The following is a 19,275-nucleotide window of genomic DNA, read 5'->3' as shown; positions in this document are numbered from 1 at the left end:
ACCCACACCTGCCCCAAATGGGACAAAATTTTCACCATGGCATGTTGATGCCGCTCCATGATAGCATGCAAAGTTTCATGAATTTAAAACGAGTTTTGGATCTACTAGAATTTGAAAACCAGGCATCTCAACGTTTTGCCGGCAATCAACAGTGCCCTGGTGTTTGAAATTCATTCCCGTCTCTTGCATGGGACCTAAGCATGCACCCAAGGACACACATGTGATTTTTCAACCAACTTTGGTGCATTGGAGCATGTGCTTGTAGTTCAAATTTGAATTATGCACATAAAATGCCTAGAAAACCCAGTTAATGTATAAAAAAGGCCAAACGAACCCTGAAAAATTCATTCCCATTTCTTGCATGGGACCTAAGCATGCACCCAAGGACACTGATTTGATTTTTAAACCAATTTATATGCATTGGAGCATGTGCATGTACGTAGTTCAAATTTGAATTATGCACACAAATGCATTGAAAACTCAGTTAATGCATAAAAATGTCCAAACGAACCCCGAAAAATCCCAAAAATGGACACAACACTCATGTTGTTCTATGTTGACACGAGAAATTTTTTGAAAGCGATAAGATGCAATGGATATCATTTCTTTCCCAAAGGTGGGACATGCGTTCCCTACCGAAACCATCAGGCTTGTTGTGAGAAGCTCTAGTTTGTGAGAAGCATATACCCAAACCTGCCCCAAATGGGACAAATTTTTACCACGACATGTTTTTTCCGCTCCATGGTAGCACGCCAAGTTTCATGAATTTATGATGAGTTTTGGATTTACTAGAATTTAAAAAATAGGCATCTCAATGTTTTGCTGGCAATCAATGGTGCCCTGGTGTTTGAAATTCATTCCTATTTCTTGCATGGGACCTAAGCATGCACCCGAGGACACAGATTTGATTTTTCAACCAATTTATATGCACTAGAGCATGTGCATGTAGTTCAAATTTGAATTATGCACGTAAATGCATTGAAAATGCAGTTAGTGCATAAAAATGTCCAAACGAACCCCGAAAAATCACAAAAATTGACAGAACACTCTTGTTGTTCTACGTTGACATGAGAAAAAATTTGAAAGCAATAAGAGGCAATGGATACCGTTTCATCCCCAAAGGTGGGACGTTCCCTATCGAAATCATCATGCTTTTGTGAGAAGCTCTGGTTTGTGAGAAGCTTATACCCAAACCTGCCTCAAATGGGACAAATTTTTTACCACGGCATGTTGATGCGGCTCCATGATAGCATGCCAAGTTTCATGAATTTCAGACAAGTTTTGGATTTACTAGAATTTAAAAACCAGGCATCTCAACGTTTTGCCGGCAATAAACAGTGCCCTGGTGTTTGAAATTCATTCCCGTCTCTTGCATGGGACCTAAGCATGCACCCAAGGACACACATGTGACTTTCCAACCAACTTTGGTGCATTGGAGCATGTGCTTGTAGTTCAAATTTGAATTATGCACATAAAATGCCTAGAAAACCCAGTTAATGTATAAAAAGGCCAAACGAACCCCAAAAAATTCATTCCCATTTCTTGCATGGGACCTAAGCATGCACTGAAGGACACAAATTTGATTTTTCAACTAGTTTGTATGCACCGGAGCATGTGCATGTAGTTTAATTTTGAATTGTTCACCTGAAATGGCTAGAAAACCAGTTTAATGTATAAAATGTCCAAACGAACCCTGAATAATTCCAATTCTTTTACGACACACATATAGTTGCATGTTCACTACAGATAAAAGGTCTAGCAATTCAAACAGCGTCCATTGCCGTTGTGACCCCATTTTGTAATTCAAATCAAGTAGATCCCACATAGTTTATTATCACCAACCATGTGAGATGTAGTACAAAATATCTTGGAGCACCGTCGGTGTATAGTACGCCTATGGCTTACGCGACAAGGTGCGTCGTCTACCATCCACAGTCGGCGTGTCAAGCACACTAGCTCGCTCCCCAAATACTCCTGCCTCTGCATCCCTCGCAATCTCAAAAATATTACTGCCTCGTAATCTCGAAAATATCTACCGCCTGGAAGGTTTTAATGTTTTATAGCACACGATTAGTATGTGCGAACCGTGTGCGATGTCTGTTACTCCCGCTCCGCTTCAGTCCCTTGATTCAAATTTTCAGTAGCCCCGGCATTTTACTCCCGCCTCTGCATCCCTCGCAATCTCAAAAATATCTGCTCGCCCTTGATCCAAATTTTCAGTAGCCCCGCCTTGTTACTCCCGCCTAGTAAAATTTTCAGTTGCCGCAGTATTTCCTCAAACACAACCTTGCCCCGCCCCCGTCCACACACACCCCAAAACCTCCGCTCACACAGACACACACAAACCTTGAAACCATTGGTAGGTCGCCGCCATGGCCGGCGCCTTCATCCTCAACCTCTGTCGGTGTGCCAGGGAGCTCGAGGAGACAATGTCCAAAAAGAGGTTTATCACAGCCTTTTCGCCCGACGCCGGCGAGGTGGCCGCTGAGGTGTCCCCGTCGTCCTCCGCGGGCCCAATCCGCCGTCGCTGGTCCCCCGATCCGCCCGTCGCCGCGCCCCTATGCCGGTTCGAGGACTTCCCCGTCCTCCCTCGGACCCGGCAGCCGACGAAGTCCTACCTCGGGGTCTGGCAGCGGTGGTGGAGGACGTGGGTCACCGAGATTACAAATCAAGAGACCCACACCCTTCGGTGGCTCGGTAGCTTCCACACGGCCGAGCTCGCGGCCGTGGAGTACGACCGCTGGCAGGTCCACTACCACGGCCCGGCGGCTAGGCTCAATTTCCCCTTCGGCACACGTCCGGTCGACCTCGTTCCACCGGAGCCAGGGGTGGTGAGCACGGCTATGGCGTGGGAGGACCGCGAAGCGTGGGAGCGTCTCGAGGCCTACATGCAAGAGCTCCGCCGACAGTACCCGGAGCTCATGGAGGCGGAGCGGGCGATCTTTGCCGGCGCGGAGGGCGGCGAGGTTATCGTGCTCTCCTCCGATGACGAGGTCGAAGGCGGCGAGGACGGCAGCGTGGAGGGTGGCGAGGTTATCGCGCTCTCCTCTGATGACGAGGTCGAAGGCGGCGACGACGGCGGCGTGGAGGTCGTCGAGGTGGGCCTCGAGGACGAGGAGATTGACGTCGACGAGTGGAGGAGTGCCTTCCCCAACGACCCCGACGACGGTACTGGCCCAGACCCGGCTCGCGGCACACCGTACATGACGAGGAAGGATTGGCTCGACCTCTACTTCGACTGAAAGTAGTTTAAATTTATGTTTTATGTTCGATTATGCAAAACTATCTATGTTTATGTTTGAATGCATGCTACTTTCGGTTGAACCTGCTTTGAACTTGATCAAATTGAACTTTACAACCTTAAGTTTAGGGGATCGACTAGAAAAGACCAAAAATTGCTGGAGTAAATTGGCTCGACCTCCACTAAGGGTTTTAGGCCTTTAACTTTTTAAGGATCGTCTAGAGATGTCCTTATGACTTGTTTATTTCATTTCTTCACAATGTGATGCTCTATATGTGCAACTATTTGCCGTGCAGTTCAATTTCATCAATAACAGTTTCAACAATACCACTATGAATTACGATATTTGGTTGCTGTTAAGGATATTGCAGTTAACATGCCTTTTCATTTTTCAATTGTTGTTTAGCAACATGCATTGTACTGAATGACTAAATATGCATTCCCAGGCTACATAGCAACAAGGAAGAGTGTTAGCTTAATGTTCTGATGATGTCTAGATATACATGTAATAAAATCTTCTATAATGGGATGGATGGAGTGTTGTACTACATCATTTTTCAATTGTTGTTTAGCTTTCAATATTAACTTGGTGCTTTTAGGTACATATATGATTGCCAAAGATCCACACTTCGACCATTTTTGCGTATGGGGCAACGAGATATTCATGAACCAGCATCAAGTGAGGAAACTGATAAAGATTGCTATTAAAATGGGTCAAAAGATGTCAATCGAACTATTTGTTTACACTTTATGCAAGACAACAGTGAACTGCAGGATGGTAAGTAAGAACCCTGTAGCCTTCTTTTTACTGCGTGTAATGAGTTGTGTTAGATGGCAATATCTGAATATTTTTTCTTTTGCAGTGGATCCTGAAGCAGTTTACTCAAGAATACCTCTCAAACTACATGATTGGCGGCCGGCCATCACAAGGGGTTGGACTAGAGTCCTGCATTCCTTCTGCATCTAGGAGAGCACAATAGGGCCATTCCACTTCATCTTGTTCGGCAACTGGAATGTTGTCACCTCTTTCTTTACCATCTGTAATAGTACAAGTATAGAACCCTGGTAGATCATTCTTTATTTGGTGCTTATGTAATTCTTAAACATATGTACCTGTGAATCGAATAATGCATTGGTTGTTTGAACCTGATGGATATGAATAAAGCTATAGCCTACTTTCAAGTTTAAATTAGGTACAATTTTAAATAGCAGCAATTAAATTAGGGCGAAATTATGTTGTGCAGGTCATTACGGCACACACGGTTGGTAAAACACAAACGTTTGCGATACACACCATAATCTGATAAGGTTCACAGAGAGGAAACATGTGCAAGCATGCACACAGTTGCCGTTTGCAAAGCGTGTGTGATGTCATACACTATCACATACGGTGCGGGAAAACTAAATGTGTGTGATTGTCTACCTATCGTACATGGTTTATAATCATGAACTGTTTGTGATGTGCCGGGCATCGTAAAACTTCCGTGCCTAGAATCTGCCTGGAAAACTCTCATGCCTGGAATCTGCCTGGTTTTAGGTAGAACCATAAAACTCCGACTGCGATGGCAATGCGAGCACAAACGAGTAGCAAGGATGAAGCGTTTGGGATATTCGAGATATCGGAAACGGTTATATAGGGACAACTTTATGCATCAAGGCTCCCTATCCCCGACGGTTTCTGGGTCGTGTGGGAAGGACCCTCCTGTCGCCCACACTCACTTGGCGACAGTTCCAAACGTCGTCGCGGAAAGGGGTTAAAAACTGTTTGTTTAGGACCGACGCGCACCAGTGGTCGCTTTCATGCTCAAATTTTTTTAAAAAAAAATCCGGGTCAACCAAGCATTATATTTGTCTTAAACAAAAATGTTGTTTGTTAAAGACACTTATTTTCCCCAAGTTAACTGGGGGCTCTTGAAATTATATGAGTTGTTTTATAATAATGTTTTCTTCTAAGTTGTTGTCAAGTCTTTTTCTACTACTCCTTTTTCCGATGCGAGTGTGTGGTCAATAGCTGGATAACCTGGTTTCTCTCTAAAGCCGCTCAAGTTTAGTTCGCTAAACTGGCCTAATGAGAAGCACTTGACCTTCGGGAAAGGAGTTGAAGCTTAAGGCTGACCCACATGAAGTCTGGAGATCGGATGTATCATGTTAAAGCACGACGGAAGCACAAACTAGTTTTAAGAAAAAAAATCGGATTGGCACAAAAAACATGATTTAATTCAGACGTAAAGTTTTTACATAAGTTTTTTGGTTTTTTGATCCTATGTCACTTTTAAACTATTTTTTATGTTTTTCAAGGGACGGGACATCCTCTTGACCGAGGTGCCCTGCCTAATCAGTTCGGGAAATCTTTTTCGACCTGCAGCTCGGCATCTTTCCTGCCGACCTGCACCTTGGTATTGGTGAAAAACACACAGCATGTGGAGTAGTTCCCGAGGAGATTCGATCCTAGGGCCGGCCATGTTGCCCAAACCAAGTCTCGGGGGCTACTACATTGACGATTCAATGCAGTAAATTTAAAAGTGCAATATGGTTTCCGAGGAGATTATGATCCTCGGGTCGGTTGGTCACACCCAACCCGACTCTCGGGAGCTATTGCACCGTGTTTCCGTTCCTAAGTATGCTATCGAGCAAGGACTTGATCCTCAGGCCAATTTTGTGAATTGACCTGAGTCTTAGGGACTACTGGGATCAACAGATTTGATTTATCCTTTAGGTGCATCCTGGATTTTAGGCTGACGCACACCTTGAGGGCTACTGGCTATACATCTCGGCAGTAAATAAATTACACCAATCGGAAATAGATTCCGCAAGAAATCGGCCCAAGACCGAGGTGGTGCACCACCTCGAAGTAGTCCGGCATAAAGCTCGGCTACAAGTGAGTAGCTCCTTTGAGAACTTTTTTGGCATTAAGCTCGACTAACCTCCTTCAAAAAAATTCAAGGCTGAGGTGGTCTGCGACTCCTTAGATGTAATTCGGCATTGGAGCTTGGCTACAAAAACACAACGCCGCATGGGAAATACTTCAAACTCGAGGTGTGATGTAAAAATAATAAGGCATTGATAAAGGCCGAGAACTTAAGGGGCCTCCTAGGATGCCCGACGCATGAACTCGTCGCATACCCGACGTGTGAACTCTTTGGATACACCTCAGTGATTCTCGAGATCGGAGATGAGAATATTTGCTGGACTAACTTTCAAAACCAACGACCGAAGACGAAGAACAATTTGGAAGAACCGAGGAGTGTCCCCAACTTGAAGACCAGTTTAGGGGGCTACCGACAGTGTCCTGGACTAGGGGGTACTCACCATGTCGCCTCCCGATCAGGTGGGTCAGGCCGATGACCCCCATGGTGGTTCACTAATGGGCTTGTTCGGACAGCCCATGACGTATACAAGGAAGACTCCATAAAACTTGGCGCACAAGACGAGGACTCCTGTTATCCTAGGTCTCCATTGCATTATATAAGCTGAGGACAGGCTAGTCGATAGATCATATTCGAGATCATTAGAATCATACAATCTCGTGGTAGATACATGTCCTATGTACTATCCCCCACATCATTACAATCAAAAGCAGGACGTATAGTATTATGTCTCCGAGGGAGCCTGAACCTAGGTAAAATCATGTGTCCAAGTTATCATCGCTCCAAGACGCCTAGTTTAGAACCCATACCTTGAGATATGCCGGATTTAGCACCGACGGAGGGGCCAACAGGTGGAGCGGTGTTACATCGGCCGCATTGGAGACGGTGGGCCTCGGCAACGTGGAGCAGGAGTCTCAGAGTTGGATGCAATCTGATGGGTGTGCGCAGGCTGGTGGCGCTATCTGGTATTGGGGTGACATCGACGGCAGATGTGACTGGCAAGTTCTATGCAATGATTCCTCTTGAAGACGGGATGACGAAAGATGGCGGCGGCATATCCTAAAGCGTGCGCATGTTGTGCACGTTATGGGACGCCTAGACCGGTTGGTACTCCAGCTTGCCACGTGGGCGGCTTCTTGAGACCACTGGATTAGACGGTGTCTCTTGATGCGTACAGGATAAATCTTTATACTTTTAGGTGTAGCGATTTTGTTTGCTTAGAATGTGACTTTGTGTTAGTCTTTATATTTAGTTTATCAAACTCCGTTGGATAATTAATAAAAATGGTTACATGCATCATTTTGATGCAGAGGTCGGAATAACCCTTCTTTTCGATAAAAATGTGGTTGCTTAGTCGACCACCAACACCATCTATTATCAATCAACATTAAGTTTTAGTATGCACTAGATGAATACGCGCGCTTTGCCGCCTCGGGGATTGGCCGAATGACAGAGCATTTAACTTAGTAGGCCATTCATGTGCTAGGCAAGAGTGTGTTGTCTCTAGCAAATTTAAAATAAAATGTTTAGAAACTTAAGTCTACCTAGACACGTAAAAGCCCCCGGTAAGATCATGTATACTATACTGTTAAGCACGGACCAGCAAATACACAATGTAATATATAATAAATAATTATGACTTCATAGGTAGCCATTATAGTGTTAAGGCATGTTTACACATATTCAGAAGGATCAGCCAGGGTGCGCCATGATATCGTGAAAGAAACTAAGTTTCCCCAACCAAATAACTAAAGCAACTTGAACACGTATTGTATCTTCTACCCAAATCCAAATTTACAGCAACTTGCACGGTTAAGTAACTTCTACTTCGAAGCAATTTCCTTCCCCGTTTCTCATTAAAAGCTCTGTCAGCTTAGTCAACATCCTACTTCCTGTTCCAGCCACTTCTCATGTTGTTGAGAAAAAAATTCTTGACAAATTGTTGTTCAGGCTGACAGCGAGCTTCCGCATGAGCATCAGATTGAGCTTGCTAAAAAAATCTGCAAAAATTCAACGACAGAGAAAAACACTCTAGAACTTCAGGAAAGGAAATAAAAAATGCAACAAAATTAGATAATCAAATGGGCTTGTTTTACCTAGTGCTTGCTATGAGAAGCAACCATCCGAGGCGACCTAGTCTTTAGAAGATAAGATAATCAAATGGGGATGCTTTCCACTCCTTACATTCTATTTGATAATTTGCCACACCTGACCAGTGACCAAATTGCCATTTTGTACACGTTTGACTGAAGAAACGAGCAAATCACCTGAGATTTTCCAAATTCCCGAGTTGCCTCATGAATCTAGTTTCCTCCCTGCCGGCTAGGCACTCTCTGTTCCCCCCGGCAGGAGGCACTTGCCGCTGCCTGCTGCTGCTTCTTGCTAACGCACACAACCGCTGCACCTTCAACTGAATTTTGTGGTCTGCATCATGAACAATCAATCAAGCATCAGCATCTCTATACACTCAGCAAGCAACAATAATAAAAGCAACAACGGCAAGCACGGCAAGGAGCCAGTAGTAGCTGCCTGGGCCGGCTACTTCGGCTGGGGCAGCGCACAAGCAGCACACAACAGTGACGCCGCAAGGTGGCGCGTGGAGGCAAACAATAGCGACCATCTCTAGCGCGGTGGCCGGCGGTAGCCCTCGATCGCGCAGAGCAGCGGGCTCGCTCGTAACATTAACCCTAGGTAGTCAGGGGAAAGGGAGGTGGCCGACTCCGTCGAGGACCGCCGGGGGCGCCGCCGTCGACCACCGAAGCCCTCACTGGTTCCCCTCAGCCAAGCACCGGTGGACTGACCATCTCCTTTCTCACTCGACATGAGGATTTTGACCAGACGGGAACGTCGGTTGCGTGCACGGAGGGTTGACCAGATGAGAAACGTCTGTTGCGTGCACTGGCGGGAGGGATTCACACCGAGGCTTACATTGATATGCGGGACCCATTACAAGAAAAGAAAAATCACCGGTCGCTCCCAGGCCTTCAATTCCTGGGAGCTTAGTAACTCTATCGATGTCCGTACATGTTGCATACATTCCATGCATGCGTGAGTACGATGTGCTAGTGAATCCATTTCAACGCCAAGTGCTCTTGTGCGCGTATGAAAACGCCATGGTTTCTGGCGTTTGGGTTCCGAAAGCATACACGCACCTCGGTGTTTTTGAGTTTGCCACGTCAAATGGCCAGTTGGGCACGAGCTATGAAAGTAACGCCATTGACCGCGGCGTCTCCCGCGCAAACGAAACGCCAATATTGTTGTTTTGACCAAAAAAGCTCGGATACGTAATTCTTTTTAAAATAGGGTCGATTTGTGATCAAGGTTGCCAAAAAGGTCAACAGTAATTTTCTCCATGAGGGGTATCTGATGTGTAATCTTATCCCTTGTCAGGGTTTCGGTCCCAGCGGCAGTCGCCTAGGTCGAGCTAACGGTGTACCATAAAAATAGGAGACCCCCCTTCATTGGTCGGGTTGACATAGGTGGGTGCACCGCAAGCCTATATTCCCACCTGAGGTCATCTTCATGCAACGTCAAGATGGTCTGGGAAACCCAAGCCGATGCTAGATGGTTTCCGTCCCAGAGTTAGGTTGACAAAGGCCTCCTCGGGATTAAGGTGGCAGTTAGCTCCCAACATTTCCCTTTCGTCGGCAAGTTTGCGCTCCATAAGAATGATTATTAGTGAGGGCGATCCGTTCGGGCCCCACGGTGGGCGCTAAATGTCGACGAATGATGGTTCATCGATCTTACAGTCTGCTGTTTATCGTGGAAGGTGGGGAAAGGGGTGCTACCCGAATGGATTTCGTCAGTGCTGAAGGTGATGCAATGATTTTATCCAGGATCACGCCACCAAACGGGTAATTTGTCTGCATTATGCCTACCTATCCTTATTGATGAGCATTGAGATTTACAATGTCATTTTCCTATCTACCAATATAAGGTATGGGAATGAGCTCCGACATATCTTCTATCCCTTGGCAGAGGTTGGTATTGCCCTTATATAGCTATAGTCCCTCAACAGTAGTTTGGTTCCGATCTTCCAAGGATCTGATACAAACATTTCTAGCTGCTCCCACGGAAGACTTATTTCTCGTCTTGATCTTGTTGGTGCAGAGTGACTCATCAGGGGCGCCCATCCGACTATTGCAAACAGATTACTGCTTCTACTTTACATCCAACCATCTAACCTAACCTTTGGATGGTTATATGACCGTATGGTTACGAATTGCTCCTCGGGATCATGACACATATCCTTCCTCTTCCTGCATACTACGCGGTGAGCACGAGCGAAGGACGAGACGCGGTCGCGTCGTTAACAGCCTTGGTCATGGCCTCGTGAAACAAGGCCTGGTTCCAGTTGTCGTCCTGCATATACGTACATACCACCTGTAAGATGAAATTGCTTTTGTCCGAGACGAGAGGAAACAAGGTACAAATGAAATCCACGCCAACGTACCACGATCCGGAGCTTGATGCTGGCTATGGCCTTGAGCAACACCTGCGGGGAGTAGGTGTCGGCGTCGACGGACATGACGCTGACCTGCTCCATCCACCGGAGGCACTCCAGGATGCGGAGCACCAGCTCCACCACGTCACACTCCACCATCACCATCACCGTCAGGTTCACCACCCCGTCTGATGCCGCCTTGGTTATCTGGACCTTGGCCCTCTGCCGCCTCTGCTGGTGCGGCACGTCCTCCTCGCAATCGTAGGTCGGGATGTGCTTCTCCAACTTGTTGTTCTTCTCCTCCAGCTCAGAGACCTGCGCCTCCAGCGTCTTTAGGTACCCCGCCGCCTTAGTTAGCACCGTTGTCTTGTCCTTCTGCATGATACCATGCATGGGGTTTGGCCAGTTAGTTAATACTACTAGGGGTAAACCGAAAATTAAAGCTCCCTCATGATTAAAGATCTTGATGGCAAGTGGGCCTCTGACTCTAGGTTATGTACATGATTTTGCTGGAAGAATGGTTTTTTGCTTAATACTAATTTACTCGCTTGACAAGGACGGTTTTGCCTGCCTAATTGCGACAACAGGTTGCTCTTTCCTAGCAACCACTCCAATTATAGTCGTATAAAGTAGTGAAATGATGTGCTTTTTTGTTTGGAAAGTATATATTGTCTTTTGCCACTATTCTCTTGCTACATCTTTGGCACCTAATACGGCTGTCGATTATTCTATCTGTGGGCCACTAAAAAAAGCATGGCCCCTCCTTCCGGTGGCTTTCCTATTCTAAACTGCCAACGTCCTTATAGCTTCTAAACAATAACTCTTTTTTAGGGAGTAAACAAGAACTCTTTACCCGACAGTACGCTAGATTTACCCGACAGATTGGCATGGCTTCACTGTAGTGAAATATACAATCATTGTTGAAGTCCTACAAGTTAAGGATAACATATCTTTCTCTTATATTTAAAGTATCCTAGTGATCTTTATCATTACACCATTTCATTCTCGGTGTATTTTTGGTTAAACTTTGATCATAGATTTAACTATCGAAATATAAATTGTACACCACAAAATTTACATCATTGGATTCGTATTCAAAAAAAGTTTTAAATATTTTTAATACATAAAACTTATATTTAATTAGTTAAATTTATGGTCACAGTTGGACACAAAATACTACAGGACCAATAAGCCTTTTGCATGCTACTGTTCCCAGACAAGTGCGTTCAAATCATATTTCTACTATGGAAAAAAAATGAGGAGGGAAGTTAAAGTAGCATCTATTCAGAAAGTCTAGTTTCTTTTGAAGCTTCCATGTTTGTTCCTTTCCAGCTTGACTACGCATATAGCTAGATATATGAGTGGTCCTTCTTTTCTTATTATAATCTAGTGGTCCTTCTGATCACCTTCCTTTGTCAATGTCATTGTCTAGTGATTAAAAGAAGCAAACAATGATCTTGACAGGTCGGGACGGAAGTACCGAGACTTACTTTCCGGAGCAAGTCTTCTTTGAAAATTTCAGCAAACAGAGAGGTTCTGTAATCATCCTTGAAAATAAAATAGAGGAGCATATTTGTACACTGGGCCTTATTAAAAAACCAGTAGTATACCTTTAGTACTCCCTCCGTCTGAAAATAATTGATACGTTTTTAGTTTAAATTTCCGAACGTAATACTTGTACTAGTAGCGAAAGGAAGTAATTAATGTTGTAGCCGGTGGTGTTGGATGCTTGCTTAGGCTGGTCATAGTGGGGAATAACTTAGACTAGTGTCATGCATATGACACTACTCTAAATTACTATCTTCATAATGCAAAGTAACATATTTGTAGTGTCATAGATTGCTTTATTTATTAGCTCATAGACTCAACATTTCTTGAGAAACGCTATGTGATCGTAACATAATATGTTACTCCAAACACCTCTCTCCTCATTAACTAGGTGCCACATAAGCAAATTTGTTTTGGAATGTGTTATATTACTAGCTAAGTTACTCCCACTATGACTAGCCTTGCTTAGATTTGTGAATGAGTGGATGTGATATGATGGTGATGTTTATACCTTTGAGCAGGGGGGAAGGAGCGACCTCAGCGTGTGGAAGCTGTCGTTGAGCTTCTCCCGTCGCTTCCTCTCTGACATCATGTGGTAGAGCTGGCCGGTGTTGCCGCTCGCGGCCCTCGTCGGCTCCTCCTGCTGCTGTCCCCGGCCGCCGCTGCTGCTTCTCTCCGGCGACATGGAGAGGCTGCTCTTCACCATCACGTGGCCACTTCGTCCTCCACGCAGCTGCGGCGCCATGGCTGCTGACTGTTGTTGCATGTTGCTGTCCCGGTCCCGGCAGAAGGGCTGCGGATGGGAGGATGCCGAGGAGGACGGGGAGGCAGAGGACGAAGACATGACCGCCATCATAGCCCGCATGATCGCCTCGTCGTCGTGGTCGACGGCGCCCGCCAAGGGGTTGTGCGGCACGGGCAGCGCCGGCGCCTGGTACCGCGAGGCGTCCGCGAGGTCGAGCGAGAAAGACCCTGAGCCTGAGCCTGAGGAGCCGCCGCTGTCGAGGGAGAGTGATCGCTTGGACGAGAGTGACGACGTCGTCGACGACGGCAGCATGAAGCGGTCATCCCCTCCTCCTACGAAGAAGCCGCTCGCGTCCATGTCCGCCATACCCTCCACCTACACGTACACCAAAACCACCAGTCTTAATTTACAGACGCTTCGATTTGCAAGGAACCAGGGTCGCTCACCTCGTGGGTCGAAACCATGAGGTCAAGGTCGGCGGGCCAGAATGGGTCGGCGAGGGCGCTGTGGAGGCCGGCAATGTCGGCGGCCATGTCGAGGCTGCACCACACATCATCCATCCCTCAGCAACTAGTGTGACTAGTTAATGGAGCCAGCCAATGATTGATCTGGAGCGAAGAGTAAGCTGGTAGAGAGAAGTATAGCAGGGAGGCAAAGCGAGGCAGCCGAGCTGCTATATATGCAAATGCAAGGCAGCGCGGGGCGGGGCATGAGAACGAAGGAAGGAAGGAGTTTTATTTTCTTTTCGTTTTTTCAGAGGAAGGAAGGAAGGAAGGAGTTGGTGGGTCGTTTGGTTTGCACGCAAGCAGCGAACTGGGTTGAATAGAAACCGTCGCGCTCGCGCGGTCAAAGTCGTGGGCTGGATGCACGCGAGCGAGGGCGAAGCTGCTGAGAAGAAGCTCAAATTCTGAGGCAGCAGGCAGACAGATCCATGGCATGGGCATCAACGTTACGTACACGTACGTGCCTCTCTTCGGTCGAGTATGGTGCTTTCTTTTTCTTTTTTTTGCGGGCTAGTGCGGTTGTTTTTGCCGCTGGTTACTGCCGGAAACGGCCAGGTTTCGGTGCGACCGTGACAAGTGGGGCTAAAATCAATGCCCATGCGTCATTGACTCCATGTACCATTGAGCTTTTTGTGCGCGCCTCCTAATGGAGCATCCCTTTGCCAACGGCCATAAGCGGAAGTGCTCGATTTTGAGACTTCAATCTGATCAAGGGCTTTTGGCTAGTCAGGCTAACATTGTGGCTCATATCTATGACTTCTTTCTCAATCTGTTGGAAACAGATGAGGAAAAGCATCTCCAGCTCCGGGCGGACTTTTGGGGGGAAGAGGACCGCGTATCTCAAGCTGAAAATGACCTCTTGGCTTTGACTTTCTCCACGGAGGAGATCGACGAAGCCGTGGGTGCAATGAAGATTGACACGGCGCCTGGCTCGGACGGTTGGCCGGTCGCGTTTTTTCGACACTTCTGGCCGATGTTCAAAGACCTTTTCTACTGGATTATCAATGGTTTTGCGCTAGGTACGGTAGATGTTTCGTGCCTTAACTATGGCGTGATTAGCCTTATTCCCAAAGTCAAAGGGGCCGACACTATCAAGCCGTACAGTCCTATCACTCTCATTAACGTTCCTTTCAAGATATGCTCAAAGGCGTATGCGACCAGACTTGCACTGGTCGCGCATCGCGTTATCAACCGTAGTCAGTCAGGTTTTCTCAAAGGTCGCAACATTCTCGAAGGGCTGATAGTGTTGCAGGAGACTATCCACGAGCTTAAACGCACCGGGCAACAGGCCGTGCTCCTAAAGCTCGACTTTGAGAAAGCATATGATCGCGTGAACTGGGAGTTCATCCGCGAGGTGCTGACTCGGAAGGGATTCGAGTCGGGCTTTGTTCACCGCATCATGCATCTGGTCTCGGGTGGTCAGACCGCAGTGTCGATCAACAGAGAGGTTGGGAACTTCTTCCGCAACAAACGAGGTCTCAGGCAAGGGGACCCCTCCTCGCCCCTGATCTTTAACTTTGTTGCGGACGCCTTATCAGCCATGATCCATAAGGCTAAGGACGCCGGACACATCCGCGGGGTGGTCCCTCACCTTATCCCGGGTGGACTCACCCACCTCCAATATGCGGACGACACCTTGCTGCTCTTTGAGCCTGACGATCATAGCGTAGCCTCGGTCAAACTTATCCTCCTTGCTTTCGAAATCATCTCTGGTCTTAAGATCAATTTCCTTAAGAGTGAGGTAATAGCCATTGGGATGGATCCTCTGCTCGCTTCTCGAGTAGCCAATCTACTTAATTGTAAGCTAGGGAGCTTTCCAATTAAGTATTTGGGCCTGCCTATCTCGGATAAGCACATCTCCATTCTGGAATGGGAGCCCTTGTATGGCAAGGTGGCAAATAGGGTTAGCCCCTGGCGTGGTCGTTTCCTCTCTTCGGCGGCTAGACTAATCCTAACTAACTCCAGCATGTCTTCCCTTCCTCTGTTCACGATGGGCATGTTCTTGCTGGCTGATGGGGTTCATGCCAGGCTTGATACGCCCCGATCCAAGTTCTTTTGGGAAGGAACGGGGATCAAAAAGAAGTACCACCTCATCAAATGGGCCGCGCTCTGTCGCCCTAAGAAATTTGGAGGACTTGGGATTCTTAATTCGAAGCTAATGAACGTCGCTCTCTTAACCAAGTGGATTTGGAAACTCTCCCAAAACGAGGAAGGGCTCTGGGCAGATATTCTCCGCGCCAAATACTTCCCAGATGGGATTTTCCTAACTTCCAAAGCTAAGGGATCAACTTTTTGGAATGGGATCCAGAAAGTTATGCCGGCATTCACCTTAGGAGCCAAGTTTTGTGTCAACAATGGGTCCTCAACACGGTTTTGGTTGGACCACTGGTTTGGCTCGGAACCCTTGTGGAGAAGTCATTCCTTAGCCTATCGGCTGGTTACTAACGTTGATATCCTAGTGGCAGATGCGCTGCGCACCAGCCCGCCTGCGGTCTCCTTCAAAAGACCCCTTCTCGATAACGAACGAGCCTGTTGGGACGGGCTCGTAGTTGATCTGGCGGGAGTGAACCTTCATCCTGAGGCCGACTCGGTTTCCTGGGCTCTCTCGCGCTCGGGGAAGTTTTCCGTCCAATCCTTGTACAACAAACTGACCGAGGGGCCGATCCTGGACATAGCTAGGGGGCTATGGAAAGCTTCCATTCCCTTAAAGATCAAAATTTTCCTATGGAAGATATTTCGCGATTGCCTTCCCTCCTCCAATAATATCGCTCGTAGGAATGGGCCCTCCGACGGCTCTTGCGTGTTATGTGGTCACCATGAAGATGCCAACCACATATTTTTCAACTGTCACCTCGCTCGCTTTGCTTGGAGTGCGGTTAGGGAGGCTTTCGGTCAGAACTGGAATCCCTGCTCAGCCTTGGACCTGCGCGCTTTGCTAGTCGCTCATAGGGGTGGCTTCGGCCGTGTCTTATGGAGTTGCGTGGGAGCTATGCTGTGGTCCATTTGGACCACTCGCAATAAGATGACTATCGAGCACAAATTTTCTTCTCACCCGGCTGACATTATTTTCAAATGCCACTTATTTCTTCAGACATGGACGTCGTTGGGGAAACGGCGTGATGCGGATCGGATGACGGAGGCTATGGAGCGGATTCGGTTGATCCAGATTGATACCCGTCACTAGCCTGCTGTAGGTTCTGACCTTTTGGACCGGCCTAGTGCTTTATGTTGCTTCTCTACCATTTGCAGGCTTCGGCCGGTAGCATGTTTCGTACCTTGGCTGCGGCCGTTTTATCTTTGTTGTTATGTGTTGAACCTTGTTGGATCCTGCCTTATGTGGGATTTATTAATTTAAAGCCGGACGCCTCTGGCGTCTTCGTTCTAAAAAAAACTCGCGAACATTTTTTATTTTTTTTAGAAAAGGAGGATGACCCCCGGCTTCTGTATCTGGGCGATGCATACGGCCACTCTATTAATTATTCTCACAAGACCCTACAACAGTAAAATTAAAGCCGTCATCTAAGCAACAAATTGTCGCTACACCTGTCCAGTTGATGAAGGGGCGTAGATAGCCTGAGCCTAATACCAAACAAACATCGCAGCCAAGCCTAACATCTAAGACATGAGTCCCCAACCTAACCACTTGCCGGGTCTGGGGCACACACTAGTCCGACGTGCTCTCAGAGGCCGCCGCTGCCAACTGCCACCGCTCCATCTTCAGAACTGTACTGATGCATCAACCTTGCTCGGTCCAGCTATCGTCGACGTCACCATGGTGCCCAACGGCACCTCCTCCCTGTGCGCAAACAGTTGTACACATCGCGGTCGCTAGTGATACACCTGAGCGCTATGCTGCCAAGTACCACCACCCGACATAGCTTGAAGCCGTTGGAGGATCTGTCGTGCGTAGCACCTGCCGACCAGGCATGACCAAGCGTAGCACCTGTCGGTCAGACATGACTTGACATCTCCACCGAAGCTCAGTGCAAGACGAAGCCGCTCCACCTCCTGCCTCTGACTTCCAGCGCTGCTCCACAAAACGACGCTCCCAAGAGAGAAACGACACCGCAGTGCTGCCATCGTCTAGTCTGGAACACCAGATTCTAGGGTTTCCCCCGGAGCAATACGAGTGGGTCAACGGTAGTCACATGACGATGCCTTCATCAAGGTAATGACGTGGAACACCGCCATCACCCGCCGTCGACTCGGTTTTCACCGACAACTATGTCTCCCCGACTCGTAGCTGGTGCCAGATGACGGATCCCGAGATCCGAACACCCAGCCTCAGGCCAACCACCTCTGACGGAAGAGATGACCACCTCCGCCGGCTGCACCGGTCAGAACAGATCTGACCGGAGGTGCCGCCAACGAGACCACCAGGCCCTCCACGCCGCCGTCGCCGATCTGAAGGCAGCATGCACGCCACCGCAGCCAAGCCGGCCGCCGCCGACCACAGCCGCCGCTGCCGCCCGAAGGGCCATCCGCAGCGCCCGTAGCCCTGGCCTCCGCCGCGCCAAGTCATCGCCGTCCGAGGACGGGCCGGCCTCCCGCCGCCTGCCGCCATCCGCCGCGCCGCAGATCCCAGATCGGTCGCACCACCACACGCCTTGGGGTCCACCCCACCCCGGAGACGCGCGAGAGAGGAGATCCCCCGCCACTGCCGTCGGCCCCCGGGCTTAGCCCAGCAGCGTCTTCCGGCGGCGGCGGAGGGAGAGTAGGAGGGAGTTTGTGGCGGCGGCTAGGTTTCTGGCCGCCCGAGTCTCCCTAGGGGGAGGACGAGCTCGCGGACATGTCCGAGCGCATCTGCAAGCATTGACCGAACACGTCTCATATTTTTGTTCCCACACTCGTTTCCCTCGTATCTGAAGTTTTAAATCCATGCAACCCATGCAACACTACATAAAGTAAACCGGATCATAGCTTAGCTCATCGCCGGACAAAATGATCCTAGTTCATCGGCGGACAGTGCAAATTCATACTACAAAACATAGCTAAAACGGGCTCACCGGCCCCTTCCCCTTGCTGTCGCCGGTGTCGCTGTGCCCCACCACCATGCACGCGACGACATTTGGCGGTGTGTCCTTGTCGGAGCTGGAGGTGGAGCCGCCTGTCAAGGAGTCGTCGTCGGAGCACGTTTGGCCCATCAGCCTTCGGAGCAGGCAGCCTTGCTCCTTCGCATGGCGGACCGCCTTTTGGCCGCCGCCTCCTTGTTTGCTTCGAGCTTCGATAGCTTGATGGTGAGCCAAAGCGGCTTGGCATTCTTGCGGCGGAGACGGCGCGCATCCGTCTCTGTCGTCATGAGAGAGCGGTGGAGGACCGACACGAGGAGCATGGCCTCGGGATCCATCGGCGTGCTCGTGCGTGCCCAACATGCGGCCAACGTCTCTCCCATCGCCTCCCTCTTCCTCGCCCGCTGACGCTCCTGGCGGGCTGCCCGTGCCTTTTATTCGGGTCCTCATACGCTGCCCCGGCGTGGGCCGAGGATCCAGCTGTGCCCGGGTACCACTTCCGAACAAGATTCAACCTGCATTGCTGGAGGTGGGCGGCGTACTTGCACCGAGGACCAAGATGCAGACGAAGAGGGTGTAGGAGTGTCCGATACAAATCAATCTTGTTGGACCAGGAATAGATTTTACTATTCCCCCAGCTTTTAAGCCGCTTCGTTGTTGTTGATAATTTTGTCATGAACTGAAATATATGCTTATCAGTTTTGCTGATAGTTTTGTTGCAATGCCATCTATTCGATTGTTTTTCTAGCCGGTGCAACCAACTGAAATTAGTGAAATATATGAGCATTGAAAAATCTGAAAAAATAGACTACAGTGTACAGCAACAGGGAAGAACGATACGCTGGGAGTCATCATGTCCAAATTAAGAATATGCTATGTTGATTCGAAGACATGGCTAAGGCCTCGGTTCAAAAAAAC

The 19,275-nt window shown here is 48.4% G+C and overlaps 1 protein-coding gene and 1 pseudogene across 1 annotated transcript; one reads left to right on the top strand and one right to left on the bottom strand.

The window, feature by feature from the left end:
- LOC147979716 (uncharacterized) overlaps nucleotides 1-5,693 on the top strand; it is a 75,787-nt pseudogene extending 70,094 nt beyond the window's left edge.
- A 4,273-nt stretch (nucleotides 5,694-9,966) lies between these two features.
- On the bottom strand, nucleotides 9,967-13,571 carry LOC147979715 (uncharacterized). The gene is made up of 4 exons (XM_087547130.1): nucleotides 13,292-13,571; nucleotides 12,612-13,220; nucleotides 10,562-10,927; nucleotides 9,967-10,470 (listed from the first exon to the last, which is right to left on the bottom strand). The coding sequence occupies exons 1-4, from the start codon at nucleotides 13,403-13,405 to the stop codon at nucleotides 10,375-10,377; spliced, it is 1,185 nt and encodes a 394-aa protein (XP_087403256.1). The 5' UTR covers nucleotides 13,406-13,571; the 3' UTR covers nucleotides 9,967-10,374.
- Nucleotides 13,572-19,275: the final 5,704 nt, after the last annotated feature.

This window comes from Triticum urartu, chromosome 3A, assembly GCF_056163025.1.
Source record: "Triticum urartu cultivar PI428250 chromosome 3A, HENAU_Tu73, whole genome shotgun sequence".
Classification (NCBI taxonomy): Eukaryota; Viridiplantae; Streptophyta; class Magnoliopsida; order Poales; family Poaceae; genus Triticum; species Triticum urartu.
Note: the sequence above shows the minus strand (reverse complement) of the source record. Positions and strands in the feature narration are given on the sequence as shown.